The sequence below is a fragment of the Haemorhous mexicanus genome, chromosome 7 (genome assembly GCF_027477595.1).
Source record: "Haemorhous mexicanus isolate bHaeMex1 chromosome 7, bHaeMex1.pri, whole genome shotgun sequence".
NCBI classification, from domain to species: Eukaryota; Metazoa; Chordata; class Aves; order Passeriformes; family Fringillidae; genus Haemorhous; species Haemorhous mexicanus.
The window spans coordinates 28510320-28533073 of record NC_082347.1 but is presented as its reverse complement, the minus strand read 5'-3'; the positions used below and the strand labels follow the sequence as shown (position 1 = coordinate 28533073).

General features: G+C 53.3%; 1 protein-coding gene across 1 annotated transcript; it reads left to right on the top strand.

Moving 5' to 3' along the window:
* Window positions 1–1188: 1188 nt before the first annotated feature.
* On the top strand, window positions 1189–21275 carry CNNM1 (cyclin and CBS domain divalent metal cation transport mediator 1). The gene is made up of 13 exons (XM_059851733.1): window positions 1189–1302; window positions 1721–3184; window positions 12944–13087; window positions 13616–13756; window positions 13999–14168; window positions 14356–14455; window positions 14629–14676; window positions 18546–18703; window positions 18918–19095; window positions 19421–19534; window positions 19626–19742; window positions 20029–20156; window positions 20507–21275. The coding sequence occupies exons 1-12, from the start codon at window positions 1251–1253 to the stop codon at window positions 20106–20108; spliced, it is 2766 nt and encodes a 921-aa protein (XP_059707716.1). The 5' UTR covers window positions 1189–1250; the 3' UTR covers window positions 20109–20156; window positions 20507–21275.
* The last annotated feature ends 1479 nt before the right edge of the window (window positions 21276–22754 follow it).

The window sequence follows — 22754 nt, the reverse complement described above, 5'->3', positions numbered from 1 at the left end:
AAACCTTTCATGAATCTAACTTGCATGTTAATAAACACAAGTAACTTTTGGCATGGGTACACGGCTCCCAAACAGCAATACAAAACACAATGGCAGTGATGCACAAAACCCTTTACAATATTCCGTCTTTACAATATTCTCAGCACCAAGAAGTCTGTGAGAAATTCAGGGCTGATGACAGCCTGTCATTGCTAAAATATGGGATGATCTCAGACCATAGTTCCCACAAGGTCCCAATAAAGAAGGAGCAGCCATGTGCTCATCCCCCCACCTTGCAGGCAGGATGGCAGAAGCAGGCTGTGCTGGTTCTGAGTCACTCTGGGTACTGCTTAGGGCAGCTTGTGAGATCTGTCCCTCAGGCAGCATAACTTGGGGCAAAGTCTACACAAGTAGGTTACAAGGTGGCTCCTTCATCAATCATGGCCAGGTAGACCACCAGGTAATATTTCCCCAGTGGTACTAAAGGGGAGATAGACAGTGGACAATCAGCAAGAGCTTGTGAAGCAGCACACAACTCCTGTGAACACCCAGTGAATTCATCACATTTGGGAAAAAAAAAAATAAAAAATAGCTGCCTCCCCCAGAGAGAGAGAGAGAGAGGAGTCTCTCATAACACAGAAAGGAGCACAGATCCCCCTGGTCGCTTTTCATGCCTGTCTGCCTGCTGACATACTGACACAGAAAGTGACCTATTTTCATGGGAGCAATAACGAGTGAATAATCAGAATTTTTCGGGCACTTCCTTTGCCTCCATGACATTTTCCAGCTTATTGCTTTGCCACTACTGAGCCTGTTGCAGTTGTGAGCTTTCCAGTTCTCCAGCCTCGTTTCAAGTTTGTCGTGTCCAGCGAAGACACAAAAGTTTAAGGAGTACCTAAGTGCATTCTTGAGCACATACTTCTGAAGCTGATAAATCCTAGCAACATTCCCTATCAGGTCTAGACACGAGAGTAAATTTAGCTAAAGTGTTGTACATTTGTTTCCTAGAAAGACTGCAAATCTAACGACTACTCACCCTCCATTAAAAAAACCCCAAACAAAAAAATCAAACCACTCCCACGGGAAGAAGGGAGATTAATTTGAACTGAAAAGCTGAAGAGTAGGGCCTCGACAGATAACAGAGGGAGGCTGAATGCAAATTCCAGCTCCAGAGACTGCTGGCAGAAGCCCCTCAGCAAATCCCGACCGCACAGGTGGCTCCTTCATCAATCACGGCCGGGGAGGCGCAGCCCCCAGGCAGTGTACCTGGGATGGCAGCTGGAGCCAGCGCGGCCGCAGGTGACGGGGGCAGAGCTCGCTGCTCGGGCCCGCAGCCCACTCTGGCTGCCAGGGCTGCGGGCTGCCCCGTCTCACCGCCAATGTGCACCGGCGTGGATCCGCCAGCATCTCACCAGGTGCGGAGAGAGCGCGCGGTGCCGCCCGCCGCGGGGATGCTCCCGCTCGGGGCGGGTGGGCGAACTCCTCGGTCCCCTGCGTAGCGTCCCGGTTGCCGGCCCCTCCCGCCGGGGCGCCGCAGGCCGGCTCCCGGTCGCACGTGGCGCGGCGGCCGCCCGCCCCCCGGCCCACGTGTGCCGCCGCGCCGTGCAGTGCCGTGCCGTGCCGTGCCGTGCCGGCTCCCCGCTGCAGTCCCGGGGCGGCGGGCGGGCGCTGCGGTGCCGGCACAGCGGCATGGCGGCAGCGGCGGCGGGCCCGGGCCGCGGCGGCAGCGGCGGCAGCTGGGGCCGGAGCCGGGGCGCCGTGCTGCTGCTCTTCTTCTCGCTGTCGCCGCGGCCGCCAGCCGGGGCCGCCTGGCTGCTGGGGCTGCGGCCCGAGGACACGACGCCGGGCCGGGTGTCTCTGGAGGGCGGCGCGGTGCAGGCGGCGGAGGGCAGCCGCTTCCTCCTGCGCCTCTACTTCCAGCCGCCGCCCGAGGGCAACGGCAGCCGCGGGCCGGCGGGGGAGCGGGAGCCGCGGCTGGTCTTCATCGAAGAGGCGGCGGCGGGGAGCACGGCGACGCGGGGCCCGGCGGAGCGGTGCCGGGAGCGCAGCGCCTGGGCCTCGGACGTGGAGGTGGTGGGGCCGCTGCGCTCGGGCGGCGCGGCGGGCTCGGCGCTGGCCGAGGTGCGGGTGCGGGAGCCGCGCAAGGGCGAGGCGGCGGCGGCGCCGGGCGGGCGGCTCTTCTCGCTGTGCGCCTGGGACGGGCGGGCCTGGGCGCACCACGGTGCGGCTGGCGGCTTCTTGCTGCGGGTGCGGCCGGCCGCCCCGCCGCTGGGCACTTGGCTGCTGCCGCTGCCCGAAGCGGGCTGGCTGCGGGCGCTGGGCGCCCTGCTGCTGCTGGGGCTGTCGGCGCTGTTCAGCGGGCTGCGCCTCTCGCTGCTCTCGCTGGACCCGCTGGAGCTCCGCGTCCTGCGCAACAGCGGCTCGGCCGCCGAGCGGGAGCAGGCGCGGCGGGTGCAGGCGGTGCGCGGCGGCGGCGGCACTTACTTGCTGTGCACGCTTCTGCTGGGGCAGGCGGGGGCCAACGCGGCGCTGGCCGGCTGGCTCTGCGCCTCGCTGCCCGGCGGCGGGCCGGCGGCGGCGGCCGGCGGGCCACGGGGAGCGCCCTGGCTGCCCGTGCTGCTGTGCACCGCCGCCGTCTTCCTGGGTGGCGAGGTGCTGCCCTATTCGGTGTGCTCGCGGCACGGGCTGGCCATCGCCTCCCGCACGCTCTGCCTCACCCGGCTGCTGATGCTGGCCGCCTTTCCCCTCTGCTACCCGCTCAGCCGGTTGCTGGACTGGGCGCTGCGGCAGGAGCTCAGCGTCTTCTCAACGCGGGAGCGGCTGCTGGAGACGCTGCGCGCCGCTGGCCCCCACGGCGACCTGGTGCGGGAGGAGCTGGCCATGGTGCAGGGCGCGCTGGAGCTACGCACCAAGGTGGTGGAGGATGTGCTGACACCGCTGGCCGACTGCTTCATGCTCCGGGCCGATGCTGTGCTGGACTTCGCCACCGTCTCTGAGATCCTCCGATCTGGCTACACCCGCATTCCAGTCTATGAGGGTGACCGGCGCGACAACATTGTCGACCTGCTCTTTGTCAAAGACCTGGCCTTTGTCGACCCTGATGACTGCACTCCCCTGCAGACTGTTACCCGCTTCTACCGCCGCCCGCTCCACTGCGTCTTCAATGACACGCGCCTCGACACGCTGCTTGAGGAGTTCAAGAAGGGTGAGGTCGCCGGGCCACCCTCTGCACCCCCCCCCCCGGCCTTCCCCTGCACCCTTCTGCACCCCAATGATTTCCAGGTCAGCAGCCTCCACGGGCAGCCCTGCATGGCCTCCTGGCAGGATGTGGCAGGTACCAGGGATGCTGGGGGGAATCGGTCCCTGCATGTGCTGATGTGTCGATGACCCTGGTGTCACCTGGTGGAACATCCCCGGGTGCATTGAGGGCCAGCCGCCCTTGACGTACCTGTGATGTTATGAAGACTGGAAGAGCCTTTGGCCCCACAGGTTGCTGGCTCAGCAGGTGAGCCTGTCCCTCAGGGGCTGATGGCAGCAGTGGCCTGGCAGCACAGGCATGGCACCTGCCTTGCACCATTGCCCAGACAGCATTCGCTGCTGTGTTCTGTGCAAAGGAGTTTATGACAGGAAATCGCTTCTCATGACTTAGCTTTCACATTTTCAGCTCAGCAGTGAGAAGGAGGTCTATAAAGTGTTTCTATGCAAATGGTTTAAAGAAAGGAGAAAAGATTAAGCCCTTAGAAAGAGCTGTACTTTTTTTGCAGCTGTGACAGCATTCATAATGCAGCAGCTGCCATCAGCCTGGGAGATGCTGAGAGCTGTATTTCATTAAGCATACCTAGAGAATACGCACAGCATGTGTTTTTCTCTCCCCCTGGGAGCTGTGTTTTGCCGCGTGCTACTCACTACGTCATGCTGTGGTGAGTGAGCCCAAGGAATGGCTGCAGCAGTGGCATGCTGCATTATGTAATGCGGGAGGGCAGCGCTTGGCTCCGGGGCTGCCTGGCGCCGCTCTGCCGCAGGCAGAGCCGGTCATATGAGAAAGGCCAACCTGGTCCACTCCAGGTACAGAGAAAGCCTCTCTGTGAGTCATCTCCTGCTCCTTTGTGGAGGTGGGAGGAGGAGAGGGCAGGACATTTCTCAGTGCCAGGAATGTGCTTGTCAGATACATGCAGGTCAGCATCTTCTCCGGAAATGTTCGGCTGTGTTCCCATACCACTCAGGATCACAGGCAGAGGAGTTCTATATGCCACCACCTGCCCTCTCTGCCCCTCAGCAGGACTGGAGACTCCCAAGGGAGAAAATCAGAAAATTCCTGGGTTTTATACAAGACTGTTAGCAAAAGCATTGAGATTGTTCTCTTGGTTCAACCTTGGTGAGCTTCAGTAGTCCTTGCCCGCCCCCTTCCCCCCATGCCAGCTGTCTCTTGTCTTCCTAATGCCTTATGTGCTTCACAGTTCCTTCCTAACTGTGTCTTCCTGCAATAGCACTGAAGTTCACCTGAGGTCTCTTCTTCCTCTTTCTTGTCTAGAGATGTCAGATGATTTTGGCACCCTCTCCCTTGGTGAGGCTCCCCTGCAATTTATCTGATTTACTTTGATACACTTCCCCTTCTAAATTTCTTCTACAGCATGGTATCCTATGGATCAATAGACCTATAAAAATGGGCTTGTGGTTGCTTAGTTCCCTGTCCTTTGCTTGCTGTCCTCTGTGCCCTCCTTAAACAGAGCTGTTTGGTGTGTGCTGCTCTGTCAGCTCATGGGTATGGTAACAAACCTTGCTACCTGCCTGCACTTTCCTATGCTGGTCTTCATCTCAGATGAAGATTATCCATTCTTCTTTAACATTGCTCCTTTAAACTCTTGGCATATCACTTCAGGTTCCTCCTCCTTTGTATCTGTCTGCCACTATGGCCTTCTGGGGTGTTTTGCTACAGCCCCTCTTTAGAGCTCTCCCTAAACCCTTTATCTGTTCCCGCCTCACTTCTCCTTGTCTTTTCTAAAGTACATGGTTGAAAAGCCCTGCTTTTGGTCTTCATATCTAATTCTGCATGGGGTTTAGGAATTCCAGCTCTTCCCCAAAAATGTTCTTCTTCCCAAGAATTGATGTTTTCTTCTGATTTATCTTTGCTCTATTTGTAGGCATTTGGTCACCCCTGGCACCCTGAATTTGCAAACAGTTACCCCCCCCAGCCCAGCCCTGAACCCTCCTAACCTGTATTTTTCCAGTTCCAAGTACAGTGCTGGCTGTACAGTTCCAGTTCTCGTGCTGGCTCCCACGCTGTTACAGATGTTAGCTCCCAGCTGCCTTCAGCCCCATCCACTGCTGCGTCAGCCCTGCTCACTTGACTATTTAATTTCTAAAATAAAGATTTCCCGTTTGTAATTAAGAATCTTTATCACTGTCTCCTTTTCTGTGTCCATTTGAATTATGGTGAAGTATCTTCAAGTTTGATCCAATCAAGGTTGCTTTCCATGGCCAGGTCTTCTGAGACACCTTCCCTAATTACAAGTAGGCTGATTGCTTGTTGGCTCAGCAAGTGTTTAATGAAGGCATTCATCACTTCACACATCCAAGGTGCCTGCAGGACAGCAAAGGCTCCCACTGATAAAGCCCTGCCTCTTTCTAGGAAATTAAAGTCTCTGGTAAGGATGGGCATCAACAACCACCTCCAGGTCCTTATGTCCCTCACAAACATTTAGGAAAGCCAGCTTTTCCTTCCTTTTCTCATTATTAACTCCAACAGTTTTTGTATCTTTTATTTCTTTTTGTTATTATAATGTTTATACAAAATTCCTATAGCATTTTATATCCTTCTTCCTTGGAGAGCAATGTGTACTTCTGATCTGTTTCACTAATGATTAATGTTCTGCCACATCCACTATACCCATACTGTCATTTTTTTGCATAATGTATAAGTAACACAATTTCACTGCCAGAGCTCCTTGCCACAGTACACAAACATTTGTTCTTTCTTACTGAAAATGTCAAGGGATTATTAAATACAGTGCTTTTGGATTCTTCCTCACACCTCTGACAGCACTTTCATTTTCTGTCTCCTACTCACCTATATCTCACTATTATCCTTGTTTACCTGAGGCATTTCTTTTTTCTTGCTGTTCTGTCCCAGCCTTTTTTCCTCTTTAGTCTTCCGTAGCAGGGTTTGAGGGGAAGCTTTCCTTCATTTGTTTCTAGGTATGCTCACACTAACCTCGTTTGAGTGTAGTTCCATTAAGATGCATTGGTGTTTACCTTGATTTTAATCCACAATTAGATGTGCCACAAATTAGATGTGTCCACAATTAGATGTGCCTCTCCCCCAGCAGGACCTTGTGTGGAAGGGATTACCTTCCACACACCTGTAGCATCAGCTTTCTATTGAATTTTACATTTAAATTGTATTAAAGAGTAGCACACACTCAGTAGCAGCCAGGGAGCCACTGGCCCAGTGTGGTTATGGTGTCCAAGAGCTGTGAGCTCCTGGTTAGCAAACCCTGGGCCCTGCTCCATCGCAGCAGAACTGGTCAAACTCTTCACCTGTGCCTTTTCACAGCCCTGCTGCTACAGCCATTGTTTGATTTCTCTTTCAGTTCTGATTCCTGCAGAGAAGTGGTTAAATTGGAGGTCCCAATGGGAACTGGGAAAAACCCAGAGAAGACTCCAAACAGCACCAGAGGGGCAGTCTGGCCTGCAAGAGAATAGTGTAGACTTCAACACAGCCCTAATGAGGAGGGCAGCTGCAAAAAACATGTAGAAAAAACAACATTACAGCAGCATGAGACAGGTTCAGCTGAAGGAAGGAAATACTTGTGCTGCAATATGGTTTTGACTTCATCTTCTCAGCAAAAAGAGCTCATAAATAATGAGAGCTGGACACCCAATTTGCCATCTTTTCAGGGAAACTAGACACAGTCTTTTATAGAAGGCAGACATTGTTGTGCAGCATTAACTGAGAAGTGCTAAGTGAAGGATCCTAGACAAAATGTGTCCCCTCTTCACTAGAAATAAGAAAATACATAACAGTACAGTAATTTTGCTGCCTGAAGCCTGGTGAAAGAAGATGAAAATACTGAAGGAGTGAAAAAATTGGGATACAATCTCTTGGCAATTTGTATTGGTACACCTTGGAGTACCTGGCTTTATTCTGGGCTCCCAGGAGAAAATACCTAATACACCAAAAAAATAATTGCACCATATTTAGCAAGCTACAGCTATGTCGGGAGGCAGATGAGCTTTCTGTAGGATAAACTTTACCTAGGGAATGTGGAGGTATGAGGAAGGCTTTCTGCATTTATTCAGTGTGAAATGTTGTGGGTGATACAATCTGTTTCTCCTCCTTTTTTGAAGATAACCAAGCAGTGCATGTTGCAGCTCCAGACCAGTGATATAACTCCTCCTGGAAACCTCTTCTGTGAGGTCCACCTCCTTGTTTTGTAGTGCTTCTAGGAGGTCACAGTCTTGTCCCTTTTTCAATTTGTTTGTGGGTTTTATTGACTGATTTCTGGGAGGGGGGTCCATATACAGCACTGGCACCTTTCAGCAAGTAACTTTCCTCTGTCAGAGGAACAGTGGAAATTTGCTCTTAATGTTCATTTTCCTGCAGCAGGGCAGAGGCTGAGCTGCAACTCAAATTAGCCTTCTGTGGCTTGGCATCTTTTAAGAGTTACTAAAAATAAGCTCTCCAAACCCCAAATTTCAGGCTTAGCAGGGAAAACAGCCTGTCCCGTGGAGGACAGCTCTGCCCTAGGGGCTGTCTTTACATTTCAAAATGCTCCACAGCCTCTATTAGACTTGGGCAAATGGAATGTAGCTGGAGAAGGTGCTTACATTTGCCAGGAATTGGGGTCAGTGCCATTTCAGATGCTTTGTGTACCATCCTTCTGATCCTGCAGGCACTGCAAGCACACAGTGTTGCTTCAAATTTAACTCAGCTTTCAAGAGATTTCTGCAAGTGTTTCAGTCACTCTGCTGAGCATCTTGATGAGCTGAAGCAATGCCCTCCGAAGGCAGGTATATGGGTTAAGGAGCCAGTTTTTCCCAGGGGCTATCACCTACATGTCCCCTGGAATGTGATTGCCAGGCTGAGAGCAAGGGAGCTGCTGATAGTTTTTTGTCTATCTCAGTGTCTCATGCTGCAATTCTGCCTGAAACATTACTGTGCTTTTCCCACTCAACTGTGCTAAATCTTGCTGTGTAAACCCTGGACTGCTCTACCCCACCCCAATAATCCCAGGGTCAGGCCTGCTCTGGGCAAGCATTCAGCAAAACAAGAAGGGAGCCAAGTCCTTGGGGGAGAGGGCACCCTGCCACCCACTTCCCTCTTCATAGCTCTCAAAGGCACCTTCATGCTGAGCTGTTGGGTACCCAGGAGGTCAGGATCCTGTTGCACTACAAATGGAAGATGGGGTTCTGTGTCCCCTCTAATCTTCTCCTTACCTTTCTGATCTGCAGTGGTGATAGATCAGCTATTCCAAATATTCCATCTTTTTTACAGTTTTTCTTAGGATTAGGAAAAGCACAGAAAGAGACTATGAGAAAGGCTACAAACAGATGTGAGCAGGTGAAGTTTTTGTCTCCAAGAAAGGTCTGGGTTAGGTTAGGATTTACAATTTTTCCTTCACATAGCTCTTACTCCTGTAGAGCTGTGGGACCCTGCAGCCCTCTTGGTTGTTCCCCCCCTGCTTAGATGTGCTTTTCCTCTGGACATAGAGTGTGCTTTCACCCATGGTGCAGAGTGGTGGTAACACAGGATCACACTCACACACATTTCCAGTTCAAGGTGCTCAGATCAGGGTCCCCACTTTCTTCAGATGCAGGTCAGCAAGAGGGCATGGAGATGCTGGCAGCCCCTGTGAAGAGCTCTGAAGAAAAGCACACAGAAAATAGATTTCAGTTACATCATGGTTGTTTCACAAATCAACCTTATTTAAAAATTACTCTCTCTTTTTTTTTTTGGCCTTCCATTTTGTAGCTGTAAATGGTTCAGGCACAGGTCTGTGCCTGTACCTTTGATCTCCTAATAACAGCTTCATCTCTTAACTGTAAAATTTATGAAAATTAATTTCATGCTCAGGATGTTCATCCTGTGGAAAAAGAGACAAGGCTAAAACATCTTTAACATTCCTCTGGCAGGGTACCTATATTAAAAATGATAAAGAAGTAGTCTGGGCTATAATTGAACCCAACAGCACTTTCTTTCCCAGAAGTCAAGGCATTTCTGTGTGTTCAAACCCTGTTCCCTCATTGGGGAAGATGCTTGGAGGTGGATCTATATGAGCCCAAGGTCATTTAGGTGCCTATGAAAAACAAGGCTCCTAAAAATGGGCATAAAAGCTTTGGATAGCTGTTCAGATGCTTGTTCCATCTGGAAGCTCTCAGCTGTTTATATTAGCTCTGTAATTTAGCATTTTGAGGCATTAACTTTCCACTGAAGCTGTTGTTTGAAAAGAGCAGATTTCATGTAGCTCATAAAGAATTTAGTGCAGTTGTAGCCCATGCTGAGCAGACAGTTAATCACCTATAGACTTCCTGTGCGAGAGCAGCCCTGCCGAGGCCGACAGAGCTGCTCACACAAGGAAAGTTAATTGCCCATTTGTTCTAGCATTTGCCAAACCAAGGCTTTGATGCTCAAGTGTTCCACTGTGCTTTCCTGCATCAGCCATAGCCCTGTAAAGTTTACATGTGACAGCTTGCTAGTGGGGAAGCAGCTCACCCTTATAATTCATCTCATTTGAGTTATCGAGCAGTGGTTACAATAGCACAGGTTTTGGAATCAGTTTTACAGATCTTAAAGCTGTTTTAGGTCAAACTTGGGGGCTTGTTTAAATTATTTACCCCCCTCTGTTTTGCTCCCACTGAGGCTGACCTGCTGGATAATGGCTGCAGAGGCAAATGTGACCCCTCTGGTGTCCCCAGGTCTGTCCCTATGCCACCCTCCCTTAGACATTGCTTCCATCTCATTGCCCAAATTCTGCCCTAGTACGTGCTCTGAAGGCAACTGCTTTTCCTCCCCTGCAAGAGTAGCAGCTCCCAGGGCTGGGCAGAGGGATCTAGCTGAGCTTGGCAGCATTGCCCAGGAGGGAACAAGCATGGCCATACAGCCAAGGCAGCTGCAAACCCCACACTGAAATGTATGGGGTCTGTTAAAAAGCTGATGGGAGGAGATGCAGGACCCAGTCGGGTCAGGGGGGTGGGGCACAACTTTGGGAATGATCTCATGTCCCTCAGGTGGGAAATGGGAGCATGTCAGCCCTCTCCCAGAGGGGAGCAGCTGTGAGCAGCACTCACTTAAAGGACCAGGACTAGCTGGCGTTCAGGGCTTTTTGTGACATGGATAACAGGTGGCCCGGCATGGGCTGGGATCAGCTCTCCCAGTACGGGCAGCAGCAACCATGCTGAACTGCAACAATTCTCCATTGCTGGGTACCTGCTCCATTTGTAGCGTGGGTATTAGCCTGGAAACTTGAACCTGGGGGTTTGGAGTGTGAATACAAGTGTTTATTTTCTATGAAAATAAAGAACTCTGGAGTGCTCTAACAGCCCTATTGGCTCTGCCCCCAGTGCAGTGAAGCCATGGGTCTCCTTCCAGGCCAGTGGTGCTGGGCTATTTCTAAATAATCTCATTTGCAGCTATGTGAACATAGAGCTTGAATCACATTTCTAGTGTAAATTGCAGTGTCGATGTAGGTGTTTGGCCAAAAAAAGAATTGCCTCCATCACTCTCTGACTGCCTTTAAGTAGCACCTAAGCTTTTTGTGAGGGCTTGGTGGTTTTGGGTTGCATGTAAATGTCATTAACAACAAGCTCTCAGCCAAAAGAAATAACTTTTTCCCCTTCCTCGCTCACCCAAGGACTTGTAGGAGACCAGATGGCCCCAGCGTTTGGGAGCAGAGTTTGGCAAAGGAGACCTTTTCAAAAGCTGGACTTTGCTAAGATGAAATGTAGCTGTGGCTGCTGTCTTGCAGCCAACTCCTCTGCTTTTTCCTTCTTAAGTGCCGTGTTGCTTTATAAACAGAAAAGATGCACAAACCTATGTATGAAAGGAGTGAAATAGCCTAGTCTAAAGAACATGCTGAATTTTCAGTGCCCCAGGGCTATTGATTTGGGGTTTTTTAAAGTAAATCACAGTGCTACTTGCTGCAATGTTATGTTCTCATTTCTAAATCTGTAGGCGTGGGAGGCAGCGAGCTGCTCTCTGAAATCTTGCAATAAAAGCTTGGTATGAGGAGGAGGGAATTTATACTGTGGAAAATGCCCAAGATTTGCTGTGAGAAATGTATAGTGCTGATCTTCAGCTGAGAAATGTCGTCTGCTCATCTCAGATCCAGGGCAGGGTTATTTGAAGGTCACATGATCCCCAGCAAGACGTGTTTGTGGGGCTGCCAGGCTGCTCTGGGTGTGCTTGTCCCTGCACCTCTGCAGGGACAAGAGCTGGGAGGCACTGCAGGCGAGGAAGGAGCTGTGCACCCGGCAGGAGCCCACCCTGTCACATCTTTATGCATGGATGCTGTTCACATCCCTAGTTGGGAGCAGCAGGAGAGCTTGTTGGGATGGGTTTATGGGAGAAGTGGATGCAGAGGCAGCTGCATAGCAGAGAGGACCTTCCCCTGTTTTAGGTGATCATTGCTGCTGAAGGAGCTCAGCTCTGAGCCCATGGGGAAATAAGGTGTTAGCAGCTTCCCAGAGCTCACTGCAGGACTTCTAAGCTTGTGCAGACATTGCAACAGGAGACCCCAGGGATGCAGAGCAAACAGAGGGAGCAGAAATTTTTGGCTGTGGTGCCAATGAGGGTGCTTTTAAGTAAAACTAGAGGTTCAGAATCTGTGTGCACTGGTGGGCAGTGTGGGAGCCACACAGGCAGTAAGAAACTCAGTGCTGTTCATTGGCAGGTCCAAGAAAACATTGGAGCTGGAAACCCAGTAGTTGTTTGTGGCTTGGAAGTTGGGTTCTGGTCAAGATGCTGAGCAGGACCATAAATCAGAGCAGCCAGTAAAGGAAGGGAGAGGTTGAAAAAGTCAAAACAGCTTATTGAGAGCTGGACATGCAAAAACATATAGAAATGTTTCAAGTATGCCAAAACCAAGAAACTTGAGAATGTGTCAGCAGAGCTGCCAGCTTACAAGGGGCAAGTGAGGAAGCTGAAACTGTGATCCAGGAACACTGGAACTCCAAGCAGGAGTCAGCATCATTGCAGCTGAAGATCCTGGACTCATTCTGTTTGTTTAAGGTAACATAGAGAAGATGCCTGTTAAGGGCAGGACATGGAGAAGAATTTCAGGTGCAAGCTGATGGGTTGAAAAGTGTTCAGTGTCTGCATCCAGATGGTTCCCCCAAGAGTTCTGCAGGAGCTGGGCTGAAAGCTGCAAACAAACATTCATGTTTCTGCATAAAAACCAGCTGCTGTTTCAAGGAGATGGAGGCTTTGCCCATATTTTATGAAAAACCTCAGTATTGGTCTACACAGCGATGGATAGAAAGATGAGGGGGAGCTGTTCCTGGCAATTTGATAGGAAAGATAATTAGCAACAGAATAAGAAACACCAGGAGGATATGGGAAATCAGTAGAGCCAAGGACACATTCACATTTCTGTGTTGGAGAACACTGTCTCATTGCTCTGTTAAGAGTTGTTTCATGTCAATGAAGCTGAGGGTAAGGAAGAGATGGTGTAATGTACACTTCATTCCTGCACAGGAGGCTTTCAAAGAGCTGAACAGAGTGACTCACAGCATGGGTAAAGAGGGAAGGTGGCCCCCAAAAAGAGCCAACACCTACAAACCAGTCTGGACAGCAGCTGTCCTGTAGGCTGGGCTGCGTGTCCTTGGGTTAGCACACTTGGGTGGGTTTGGGTGACAGTGTCTGCTGTGATCTGTGCCTCCCACCAAACCCTGCCCACCTCCCTGCCCACCACGCTGGGGAACCCTCTCACCAGGCCAGGTGTCTCACTGCCACTCTTTTCCCCTGCAGGAAAGTCCCACCTGGCCATCGTGCAGCGGGTGAACAATGAAGGGGAAGGAGACCCGTTCTACGAGGTGATGGGCATTGTCACCCTGGAAGATGTCATTGAGGAGATCATCAAGTCCGAGATCCTGGATGAGACAGATCTGTACAGTTAGTGTCCCAGAGCAGCTACTGTGGTTGCAGGAGCCATGGTGGGAGCCTGCACAGACAGACAGATGTGGGTAGGAAACAGGCCAGAGCAAATTGTGGTCCTGCCCCAGAGTAATTTGCTGTCTGATGGGAAAGACCAGAATGATGGAGAGATGCTGGTGCAGTGCCTCTATCTTGGATGCTCAAGATAGAGAAGTACCAGCATCAGCAGTGGTGGCTGGGCAGGGCCTGACCTAGGAACATCTATGCTGGGCATGAAATGGGTGGTTCCCAAGCTCATTTGCAACTCTGGATGATGCATCCAGCCTGGAGAGCCCAGGGCTTGTTCCTGAGGAATAAGTGTGGTTTACAATCCTGCTCCCAAGGCTGCATGCACAGCAGGTTCTTTGTGCCCCACTGCTCCTTCTGCTGCTCCACAGCAGCCCTGCCATAGGGTGCAGCCAGACATGCCTGTCCCTACGTGTGCATGTGACATGGGGCCCCGCAGCTGCAGCAGCTTTGTGAGTGACCGCTCTGCTCTGCCTGCAGCTGACAATCGGAAGAAGGAGCGGGTTCCCCACCGGGGACGCAAGCCCCAGGATTTCTCCATCTTCAGGCTCTCAGAGAGTGAGATGAAGGTGAAGATCTCCCCGCAGCTCCTCCTGGCCACCCATCGGTTCATGGCAACAGGTAACTCCCCTTGTGCAGGCCCTGCAGCACCAGCCCCACAGGGCATCTCTAAGCCGTCCCTGGGTTGGGCTGCCCCCCACTAAGCAATTTCCACCTGCTGGACCTACAGCCTGGACATTCCACTGCCCTGCCAGAGCAGATCTGAGGCTGCAGGAGCAGGGCTGTGCAGCTCAGAGGATGAGGGGCTGCCGGGCAGTCCCAGGCCTGCTGAGCATAGCATGTGTGTGTTGCCTCCCCTCTAGAAGTGGAGCCTTTTAAGTCCCCCTACCTCTCTGAGAAGATCCTGCTGCGGCTCCTGAAACACCCCAATGTCATCCAGGAGCTCAAGTACGACCGAAAGAACAAGAAGGCAGCGGAGCATTACCTCTACCAGCGCAACCGCCCTGTCGACTACTTCGTCCTCATCCTGCAGGTGCCTGGGGCAGCAGCGAGCAGAGGGTGGCAGGCGTGGCCCTGTTTTCTCCTTGCCACCTTGTCCTAGGCTGCTTCTAATAGCAACCATGCCCATCCTCTTGTGTGGGACAGCAGGGGTCCCTGCAGCTCTGGGTGGGTTAGGAGCACAGGGTGCTTGTCTGAGAGGGTTCTCCTCCTCCTTCCAGGGGAAGGTGCAGGTGGAGGTCGGCAAGGAAGGACTGCGGTTTGAGAATGGGGCGTTCACCTACTATGGTGTCCCTGCCATCATGGCTGTTGTCTCCTCAGGTGAGGCCCCTGTGGGCTCTCTCTGGCCCTGCCTTTGCTGCAGCAGCATCCATGGAGGCTAAACCAGCTGGTGCCAGGAGAAGGGGCTGGCCATGGGGTGGGGTAGTCCTGCTTTGGGGAGTGGGGCAGGAGCCCTTCCTCTGCTATTCCCACACCTCCAACTGTTGTTTCAGAAAACGATGTGCGAAAAATGGGAAGCCTGGCAGGATCCTCCTTCCTACGTAAGTATTTTGGGACAGGCTGAGGCCCTAAAACCTCTCTGCAGCACTGACTGGCTGGAGGAGCTATGCCTTTTCTCCCCATGCAAAACAGCTCAGACTGTGCTGAGGTAGACAGAGAAACAACATGCTGAGGGGCTGATGCAGCAAAGACCCCACAGAGTGACTTGGAGGTCCCTCTGAGGTCGCTTTGATGTCCTTTTGAAGTTTCTACCATATGCTGGCTCTCTGCTGGTGGGTCCCAGTACGGCTGGTGCTGTAAGAAGCAGTGCCCACAGGTGGGTATTATACTCATTCTAGGTGTCAGCATAACACCTCTAGACCTTGCCTTCCTGAGGCTCAGGGCACAACCTGAACACGGGCCCCACATTTGGCTGTTTGGGAATTGCAGAGATGGGTTGATTTACCTGTGAGCTATTTGCATGTGGTGGTGGGAAATTAGCTGAGTGCCAGTAAATTCCCTGCCTGCAGAGCTGGTGGGTTAAGAAGCAGATCCCCTGCTTGCAGGAGTTAAGAGGGAGCTCTGACTAGGGGAGACTGAGAGGTACCCCCTTCTTTGCTATAACCCCTACAAAGGTTTGGTCCTGTGAGGTTGAGGTGCTGCCCAGTGCCAGTCCATCACATCCCTCATCCAAACCCCAGATGTTACAGTCAGATCTGCAGTGCTGATAGTAAGCTGAGATGCTCTACCTGCCTAATCAAAACAGGGACCTAGTAAATGCAATCTTTAGGGAGATGTAAAGAGGAATGTCATCAAGAGAACAGGGGGAGCCTCTTGGGGCAGGTGGCTCACTCTGGTGGGTCCCAGTCTTTCTGCAGCTGCAGAGTTCACCTATTTCCTGCTGCTTGCTCTGCCTCTGTGCAGAAGGCTGGCTCTGGACTGATGGATTAACCCCTCAGTGCACGTTCCTGCTTTGCCCTGTGTCCACTGTGCAGTCGGTTTGGACAGAGGAAACCAATGAAATGGTCAATTTCTGCCAGAGTGTTGCTGGATGGCCCAGTGTCCTGAATCCTAGGTGAGAGTCCTCCCGGGCCCAGTGGGGCTCAGGCAGTGAGTGCTGCCTTGGGCCAGGCAGGGCAGAAGCTGCAGTGGGAGCCGTGTCAGGGCAGCCATGCATGTCTGCAGTGCCGCCTGCTGGGACGCTGCTGCTCAGGGCTCCTCTGCTCCCAGTGCTCCCCCACGACACTGCCATGAGGGGCTTTCAGCCATGCCGCCATTCCTGCCTGCAGTGGGACAGACCTGTGTCACAGCCCTGGCCAGCAAGGAAGCAGGCTGGGAGGCAGAGGTGACAGGGCATCTCCCTTGTGGTGGAGGCTGGCATCCTCTTTTCTCCTTGAAGGAAGGACTGTGAGTAGAGTATAACAGCTGAGAATTCAGACATCAGCCTAGAGCATTTAACAGGTTGTTATTAATTAACTGTTATTATGCAATTGTTTTATCTGCAGCTGATCTTTGGCATTGGTACTGTGTGGGAGGGTCAGGCAGTGGGAGCACGGAGCCAATGCTAGTGGTTATCCACTCATCCTTTACTCCCATCAGGACAAGGTCATTCCAGGCAGTGCTTCATGCTGATGTCTTTTTTATTTGCAGACCGTTTTGATTCAGGGGAGGACACAGAACAGGAATTCCTGGGAGAGCAGCAGGGAGATTAGAAAAGGGGACTGCAGGGCAAATTTCATGGGGGTTTTACATTTGAAGCAATTTTAGAACATTAATCACATAGGCAGCAGGTAGTTCCTAGAGTGTTGCAGCTGTGCTGTGGACTCAGGGGCTGGAGGTAGGGCAGGAGGGCTGGCAGCTGGGGAGAATCATGACAATGGCTAGAGTAGGGGCTGGCAGCCAGCAGGCTCACATCTCCCACTGCTTTGGAGGTGGACAATGGCAGTGGTGAAAGCAGAGACTGGCAAGTGTTAAGGAGTGCATCACTCACCCTGTGTGTTGGTCTCCCATGCTCCCCTGTCCCCTGTGGCATGGCCCAGGAGTGCTGTCCAGGGCAGCAATCACCAGCAGGGGGAATGGCCTGCCCTAGAAATTGTCATTGCTGCTGTAACCCATGGCAATAAAACATGGAAAGTGAATGTCTATGATTTACCTTCTCTGTGGCAATGGGTCAGGCAGACCCAGATGCAGAGTCCTGACTTCTTGCAGTTCCTGCAAGGATCAGCCCCCGGTGGGTGGCTCTTCCTGGCATCACCCAAAGGCTGTTGAGACCCAGGACCTTGCAAGGAACTGCAGGGAGTCTGACATGAATGCCTTTGCTTTGCATCACCGTGAAGGGCTTCTGTCAGCCCGTGCCTGTAGGTGTGGGGCTGGGACAGCGACTTTTGCACAGCATATTCCTTCTCTGCCATGTGCCTGCACACACAGAAGCATCCCAGATACCAAGTGCAGTGATTTAGCTTCCACCCATTTCCCAGGTGGCATAAGCTGACCACAAAGTCCCCTCTCCTGGCAATGGCTGGCAAAGGGCTAGAACCAAGTGCCAGCTTAACTCATGGGGGAAAGATGCTTTCTACCCATGCCAGGAAGTTGTGTGGCTCTGCAGACAGGCCTGGCAGGAGCAGATGCCCCCTGCCAGCCTCACCTCCCCTGACCTTGTCACAGAGCAACCTGCTGATAAACAACTTCCAAGTCTGTATTCCTGCCCGTGGCCCTGTCCAAAAACAGAAGCAGGAGGGTGTAAAAGGGGTGGGAAGGGATGCTGGAGACAGCAATGGGAGCTCAGCCCAGGACTGCTGGCACATGATTCTTATTCTTCTTCCTCTTGGTCTGTATCCCACCCTCACCTCCATCCCTCACCTTTCCCCTGGGTCCCCTCCTTCCCTCTCCCTCCCTCTCTCTGCAGTGCCTGTCTCAGTGTCCCGTACTTTCGCCTTCAGCAGAGGGGACTCCCTGGCTGGCTCTCCAGGTAACAGGGCATGGCTTTGGCCAGGGGCCTCTGCATGTGACAGGCTCTTTCCAGCATCCTGTCCACAGTGCCCCAGGCCCCCTCCACCCTGCATGTTGGGCAGTACCCACAGCACCCCTGGGCAACCCCTCACTGGTTGGAGCATTGGTGGCACACTGGGGCCAGCAGTCCTGCCACAGCCTCCTCGGTATGATACAAATCCCTAGAAGAATGGGATGGGGACAAGGGGAAGCCATGGGCTTGGGCTTTCTTTGGTGGGCACTTCCTGAAATTTCCTGCTCTTAGCTCTTGGGCTTTTGGCTTGCTGCTTTTGGTGACAGTGACCTGCAGCCCTCCATGCCTGCTGCCCTGCCCCTCTTGCTTGCTGCTGATCTGGGTAATAAAAAGGCATTCTAGCAGCAGAGCAAAGTCAGCATGACGTCACCTATGCAAGGAACAAACTGCCTTTGTTCCCTCATAAATCACTGACTAGACAAAATCCATCATGCTGTGTGTCAGAGGCCATCAGTCAATGTGAGTGACAGACCAGCTTGCCATGGCAGCCTCTCCTCCTGATCTGTCATAGTTGGGGCGAACAGGAGCATGCTCTTGAGACAGGTTAAGCAAATACTCACAGGCTGCTGGCTGCAACAGGAGAAATTGTGCCAAATGTGGTGCAGAAGGCTGGCATTAACAGGAGAGCTGTCAGTGACATGCAGGCAGCAGCTCTAACCTCTGCTGCTGCTGGCACCGGGTCAGAGTCCTGCCCAGTCCCTTTGGTTTGTGTGGGGCTGGCATGGCACAGTCTCCACACCAGCCTGCTGTGAGGAGGACAGGCTGCAGGACCCCTGCCAGCCCTGTGTCCTGGGGAACAGCAGCTGGAGGCGGCTGGTCCACCTTGGCCCTACAACAGCCCAGGGAACCCAAGCAGCAGCACGAGCGAGAGTGAGTGTCTGCCTCTCTCTCTGCTGTCCCCTCCCGCAGTGAACAGGTCACCGTCGCGCTGCAGCGGCCTCAACCGCTCCGAGTCCCCCAACCGGGAGGACTATGGAGGCAGCAGCACGCAGCTCCACAGCAGCAGCAACAACATCTACATGCCCGACTACTCCGTGCACATCCTCTGCGACGTGCAGTTCGTCAAGGTATGGGCAGGGCTGGCAGGGACTGTCCCACCCTGGCCACCCCTGTCCAGGAGCCCTCCTGCCCCACTGTGCCCCAGGAGCCTGGTGGGTGCCCAGTGGGTGCTGAGGAGTCTTGCACTTACTCCTGCTGCCTGGAGGTTTGGAGCCACCAAGTCTCCGAGAGGTCCTGGTGGGCCCGGTACCCACTGAGCTGGGTGCACGTCTGTGTGCCCAGGTGACCCGGCAGCAGTACCACAATGCGCTGGTGGCCAGCCGCATGGACAGCTCGCCTCAGTCCCCTGACATGGAGGCCTTCGACAGGGATTCAACCAAGGCCTCGACTGCACGGGGAACCCCACAGACACCCAAGGAGGACCCTGCCACCCTCCTGAATGAGAGGAACAGCATCATGTGTGAGTCACCCAACAGCATTCTTTCCCTGCCACAGGCCAGCATTGCATGTCCCCCTGTGCTGGGGCCCTCTGGCATGATGCACACGCCACCTCTGGGATGCAGTTGCTCATGGAGTGGGGCTCGTATACAGTGCAGGCATTTGCACACACACACCTGTGGGTGCCTGTACGTTCACACAGCTGCCAGTGTGCAGCATGTAATTCCTCATTGCCTTGTGCTCCTTCCTGTCCCCGGGGCCCCTGGCAGTTGGACCTGCTGCCATGGCTGGCATCCTGCCACGTCCTGCCCCAGGGCACAGCACCTCCGTGCCCCGTGTCCCTGCAGGCAGCCGTGCGGAGGGGCTGCGCAGTCCCAGCGAGTCAGTGTTCCTGCGCATGGAGGGCATCCCCTTCATCCAGGAGGAGCTGGCTGACAACGAGGAGAACAGCAAGCGGCAGAGTGAGTTTGGCCAGGGGGCACACACACCTGACCCCGGGGCTGGTGAGGCCCCGGTGCCCTGAGGTGCTGCAGCCATGCTGGGCTTTTGCAGACAGTGAGTGCTGCGGGACCGTCCTGGAAGCAGAGTCCCCAGGTCGAGAGGCTGGGACCAGCTCATCGCCGAGCAGCTCTGAGGAGGCGCTGGGCAAGAGGCTGCTGAGATCCCTCAGTGAGTAACTGACCCAGGCACGGCACACCCAGGGGAGAGCTCTGTCTCGGCACCCCGCTGCCTGTGTCAGCTGCTCCCCAGCCCTGTCCTGGGGACACCCTGCATGGGGCTGGTGTGGAACAGAGGACGACCTAGTTTCCTGTCAGTACCTCAGCAGAAGGCAAAACTGCACCTAGGGCTAGCTCAGGCAGAGATAGCCACTAGGTCCCAGCCCAGCCCTATGCACCCTTGCCCTGAGCACCCTTGGCTCCCAGCACCCCAGCCCTAAGCACCCTTGCTGCTGCAGGTGGGCGCAAGCAGCAGGCGTCGTCAGAAAGTGAGAAGTCACCAGAGGAAAGCTCCAATCTCGCCCCATTAATCACCTGAGCAGCAGCGTGGCCAGAGCACAGTGCTGGAGGCCCATGCAGACTGGAGGTAGGAACCTGCCTCTTGGTGCAACATTCCTTTCCCAGCAAGTGGGACGTCACTCAGTTTAAATAGTGTAAAATAAGTTTCAGGCAGCAAAGCCCACCATGGGGTGGTTTGGAGCCCGTGGAGGTGTGCGTGTTGATGGGGGCTGGAGCAGGATCAAGGGCTTTGGAGCAGGATCTGCTCTCAACAGCAGACTGGATGTCAGAGATGAGTGAGAGCTTGTCTCATGTTTTCACTGTCTGCATCAGTACACATCTGAGCTTGGCTAGGAAAGGTGCTGCAGGCTTGAGCAGCAGCAGGTCAGAGAGGGCAAGCTCTGGCCACCTGCACCAGGCTGTGCTTGTATCTTCCAGGTCTGCAGCATGGGGGTCTCCTGCCGTGAGGCTCACGTCCAATAGCAGGAGGTCTGCACTCGCTCGCTGCCTGTCCGCCCGCTCGTGCCGCCCCTCCCTGCAGGATTTGTGCAGAGCCCCATCCCCAGGCGAGAAAGGATGGACCCCCGGCAGGGCTGAACCACGCAGGCAGCCTGGACCAGCTAGCTGGAGTCTGAGGGCCCTTGCCCTTGCGAGCCGCTCCCTGGTAGCATCTGATCTCAAGGAAGAGGTGGAAAAAGGAAAGGTGAAAAAGTGTCTGTCACGGCATCCCTGCAAGCAGTGCAGGGAGGGGCAGCCCAACCCAGAACTGCCCTTTAACATCATTTACCATCCCCATCCCAGCGAGGCCAGGAGCCCTGCAGTGCCGGTGCTGCAAGATGTGGTCTCCAGCACGAGGAGAATGTGCTATTTGGGGGGTGCCACGCGCAGCTCAGGGCCCCAGCACATGTTTGTGCCGTGCCTGGTGACACGCCCACTTGCAGCGCCTCGCTCACGCTGACCATGGACACAGCCCAGCCCTCCCAAAGCCCTGCCAGGCTCAGGGCAAGGAGCCCAGCTCACCCCCAGTGCAGCCCCCTCGCTGGGGAGGGGGCTCTCCATGCTGCATTGGACCATCCTCCTCTCCACACACGCCTGCCGCTGTGAGGGAGGCTCGCACCCAGACGTCGGGGTGGGACAGACCAGTCAGTAGTTTTTGTAGAGGCTCAACGCAACAGGGATATCAACATTAAAAGTGATTTTTCCCTGAGCGATGCCCTCTCTGTGTCCATGGGTGAGGGAAAGATGCTAACCCCTCCTAGCAGGCCAGGCTGCCCTCGTACCCAGGGCCACAAGTGCCTGGAGTAACAGCACTCAGCCTCACTGAAGGAAGCAAGAGAACGGGTCAGCAAGTGCTGCCTGATTTCTCACCATGAAAGTGGGCTCTCTGTCACTCCTGCTGCCAGGAGAGCACTTGGCAAGCAGGGAGATAAGCCCCAGCAGTGCACACAAGGACTGGGGAAAACCAGGAGTTAATATCAGACCATTGCAAACACAATAGTGGGATACACGTGCTGGAGTACAGCCTGACAGATAACGACAGAAATCTCATAGTCCACCCGTGCTGATAAAACTTCAGCTGGAATAACTGCAGCCTTGTCTGGGCACTGCCCTTCTGAGGAAACACACAGCAATTGAAAAGTGGACAGAGGAAAGCAAGGGCTGGAAAACAACCTACCTCAAAGGCTGAAGGAAATAGAGTCACTTAATCTTTACTGCTGAAGGATGTGAAGGGGAGAGAGGAAGTTTTCAAATACAAAAAAAGCTGTAGTACAGAGGAAAGGAATAATCTGTTCTCTGTTGCCATGGTAAATGGGATAATTGGTAATGAGCTTACACCACAGAAAAGGAGAAATTTAGGTCACTTGCTAGGAAAAACAACGTTGGTAAGACTAGAAAAACACCAGCATAGATCACATGGGGTGGGCCAACCTTCACACCAGGAGGTCTGTAAGGGCAGAAGTGTAAGCAAATATCATAAATTAAAAAACTAACTCCTCCTGAGATGACCCCTAGAAGTCATCTTTTAACCACTTCCCCACCATCCCTGTTGTGAATGGACACCAAGAGGAAAAAAAGATCCTCACCTGCAGAGAAGAGGAAAGGCTGCCTCTGTCTCTCTCTTATATGATACGAATACTAATAAAGAACAAACAAGAGACTCCATGCACTCTGTGCAAACACAAGAAGACAGTAAGGCACTATTTTTGCCTTTTCTGTCTAAGCTGCAGCACAAGCAAATCCATCAGGCTAACAGTGACTACTGCTACCTGACACAAGGAAAGGAGCTGTCCCCTGTCTTCACAAGATCCTGTCAGAAGGCTGCTCTGTCAGCTCACAAATAGATCTGCAGTGACTGCAGAGAGCAGAAACAGATGGTCCCAGCTCTTTTTCTGTGCCAGAAACACAGGCTGTTGCTGGCAGGCCCCACTGAAGCAAGTTGGAGTAGATGGGAGTTCACTAGGAGCCTGCTGAAAAGGATGAACAGAAGAGATCTGCTTTTTGACGCCTGAGGGGCAGCCCAGGAGACCTGGGCTGGGAGGGATGGCCAAATGGAAACACTTGACCATCCAGAAAGCAACAACAGACAGACAGACAGGGAGGATGAGCTGGGCAGCACAGGGCAGTGGGGCAGAAAGAACACAAGATGAATACAGGAGGAACTGGTTGGCTTCATGTAGTTGCAGGG

Excerpts from the sequence above, each read along its gene's own strand:
- CNNM1 (XM_059851733.1), top strand. The coding sequence starts at position 1,251 with ATGGCAGCTGGAGCCAGCGCGGCCGCAGGTGACGGGGGCAGAGCTCGC. Across the intron at positions 13,088-13,615 it reads GGATGAGACAGATCTGTACA|CTGACAATCGGAAGAAGGAG; the intron begins GTTAGTGTCCCA and ends CTCTGCCTGCAG. Across the intron at positions 19,096-19,420 it reads TGAGAGGAACAGCATCATGT|GCAGCCGTGCGGAGGGGCTG; the intron begins GTGAGTCACCCA and ends GTGTCCCTGCAG.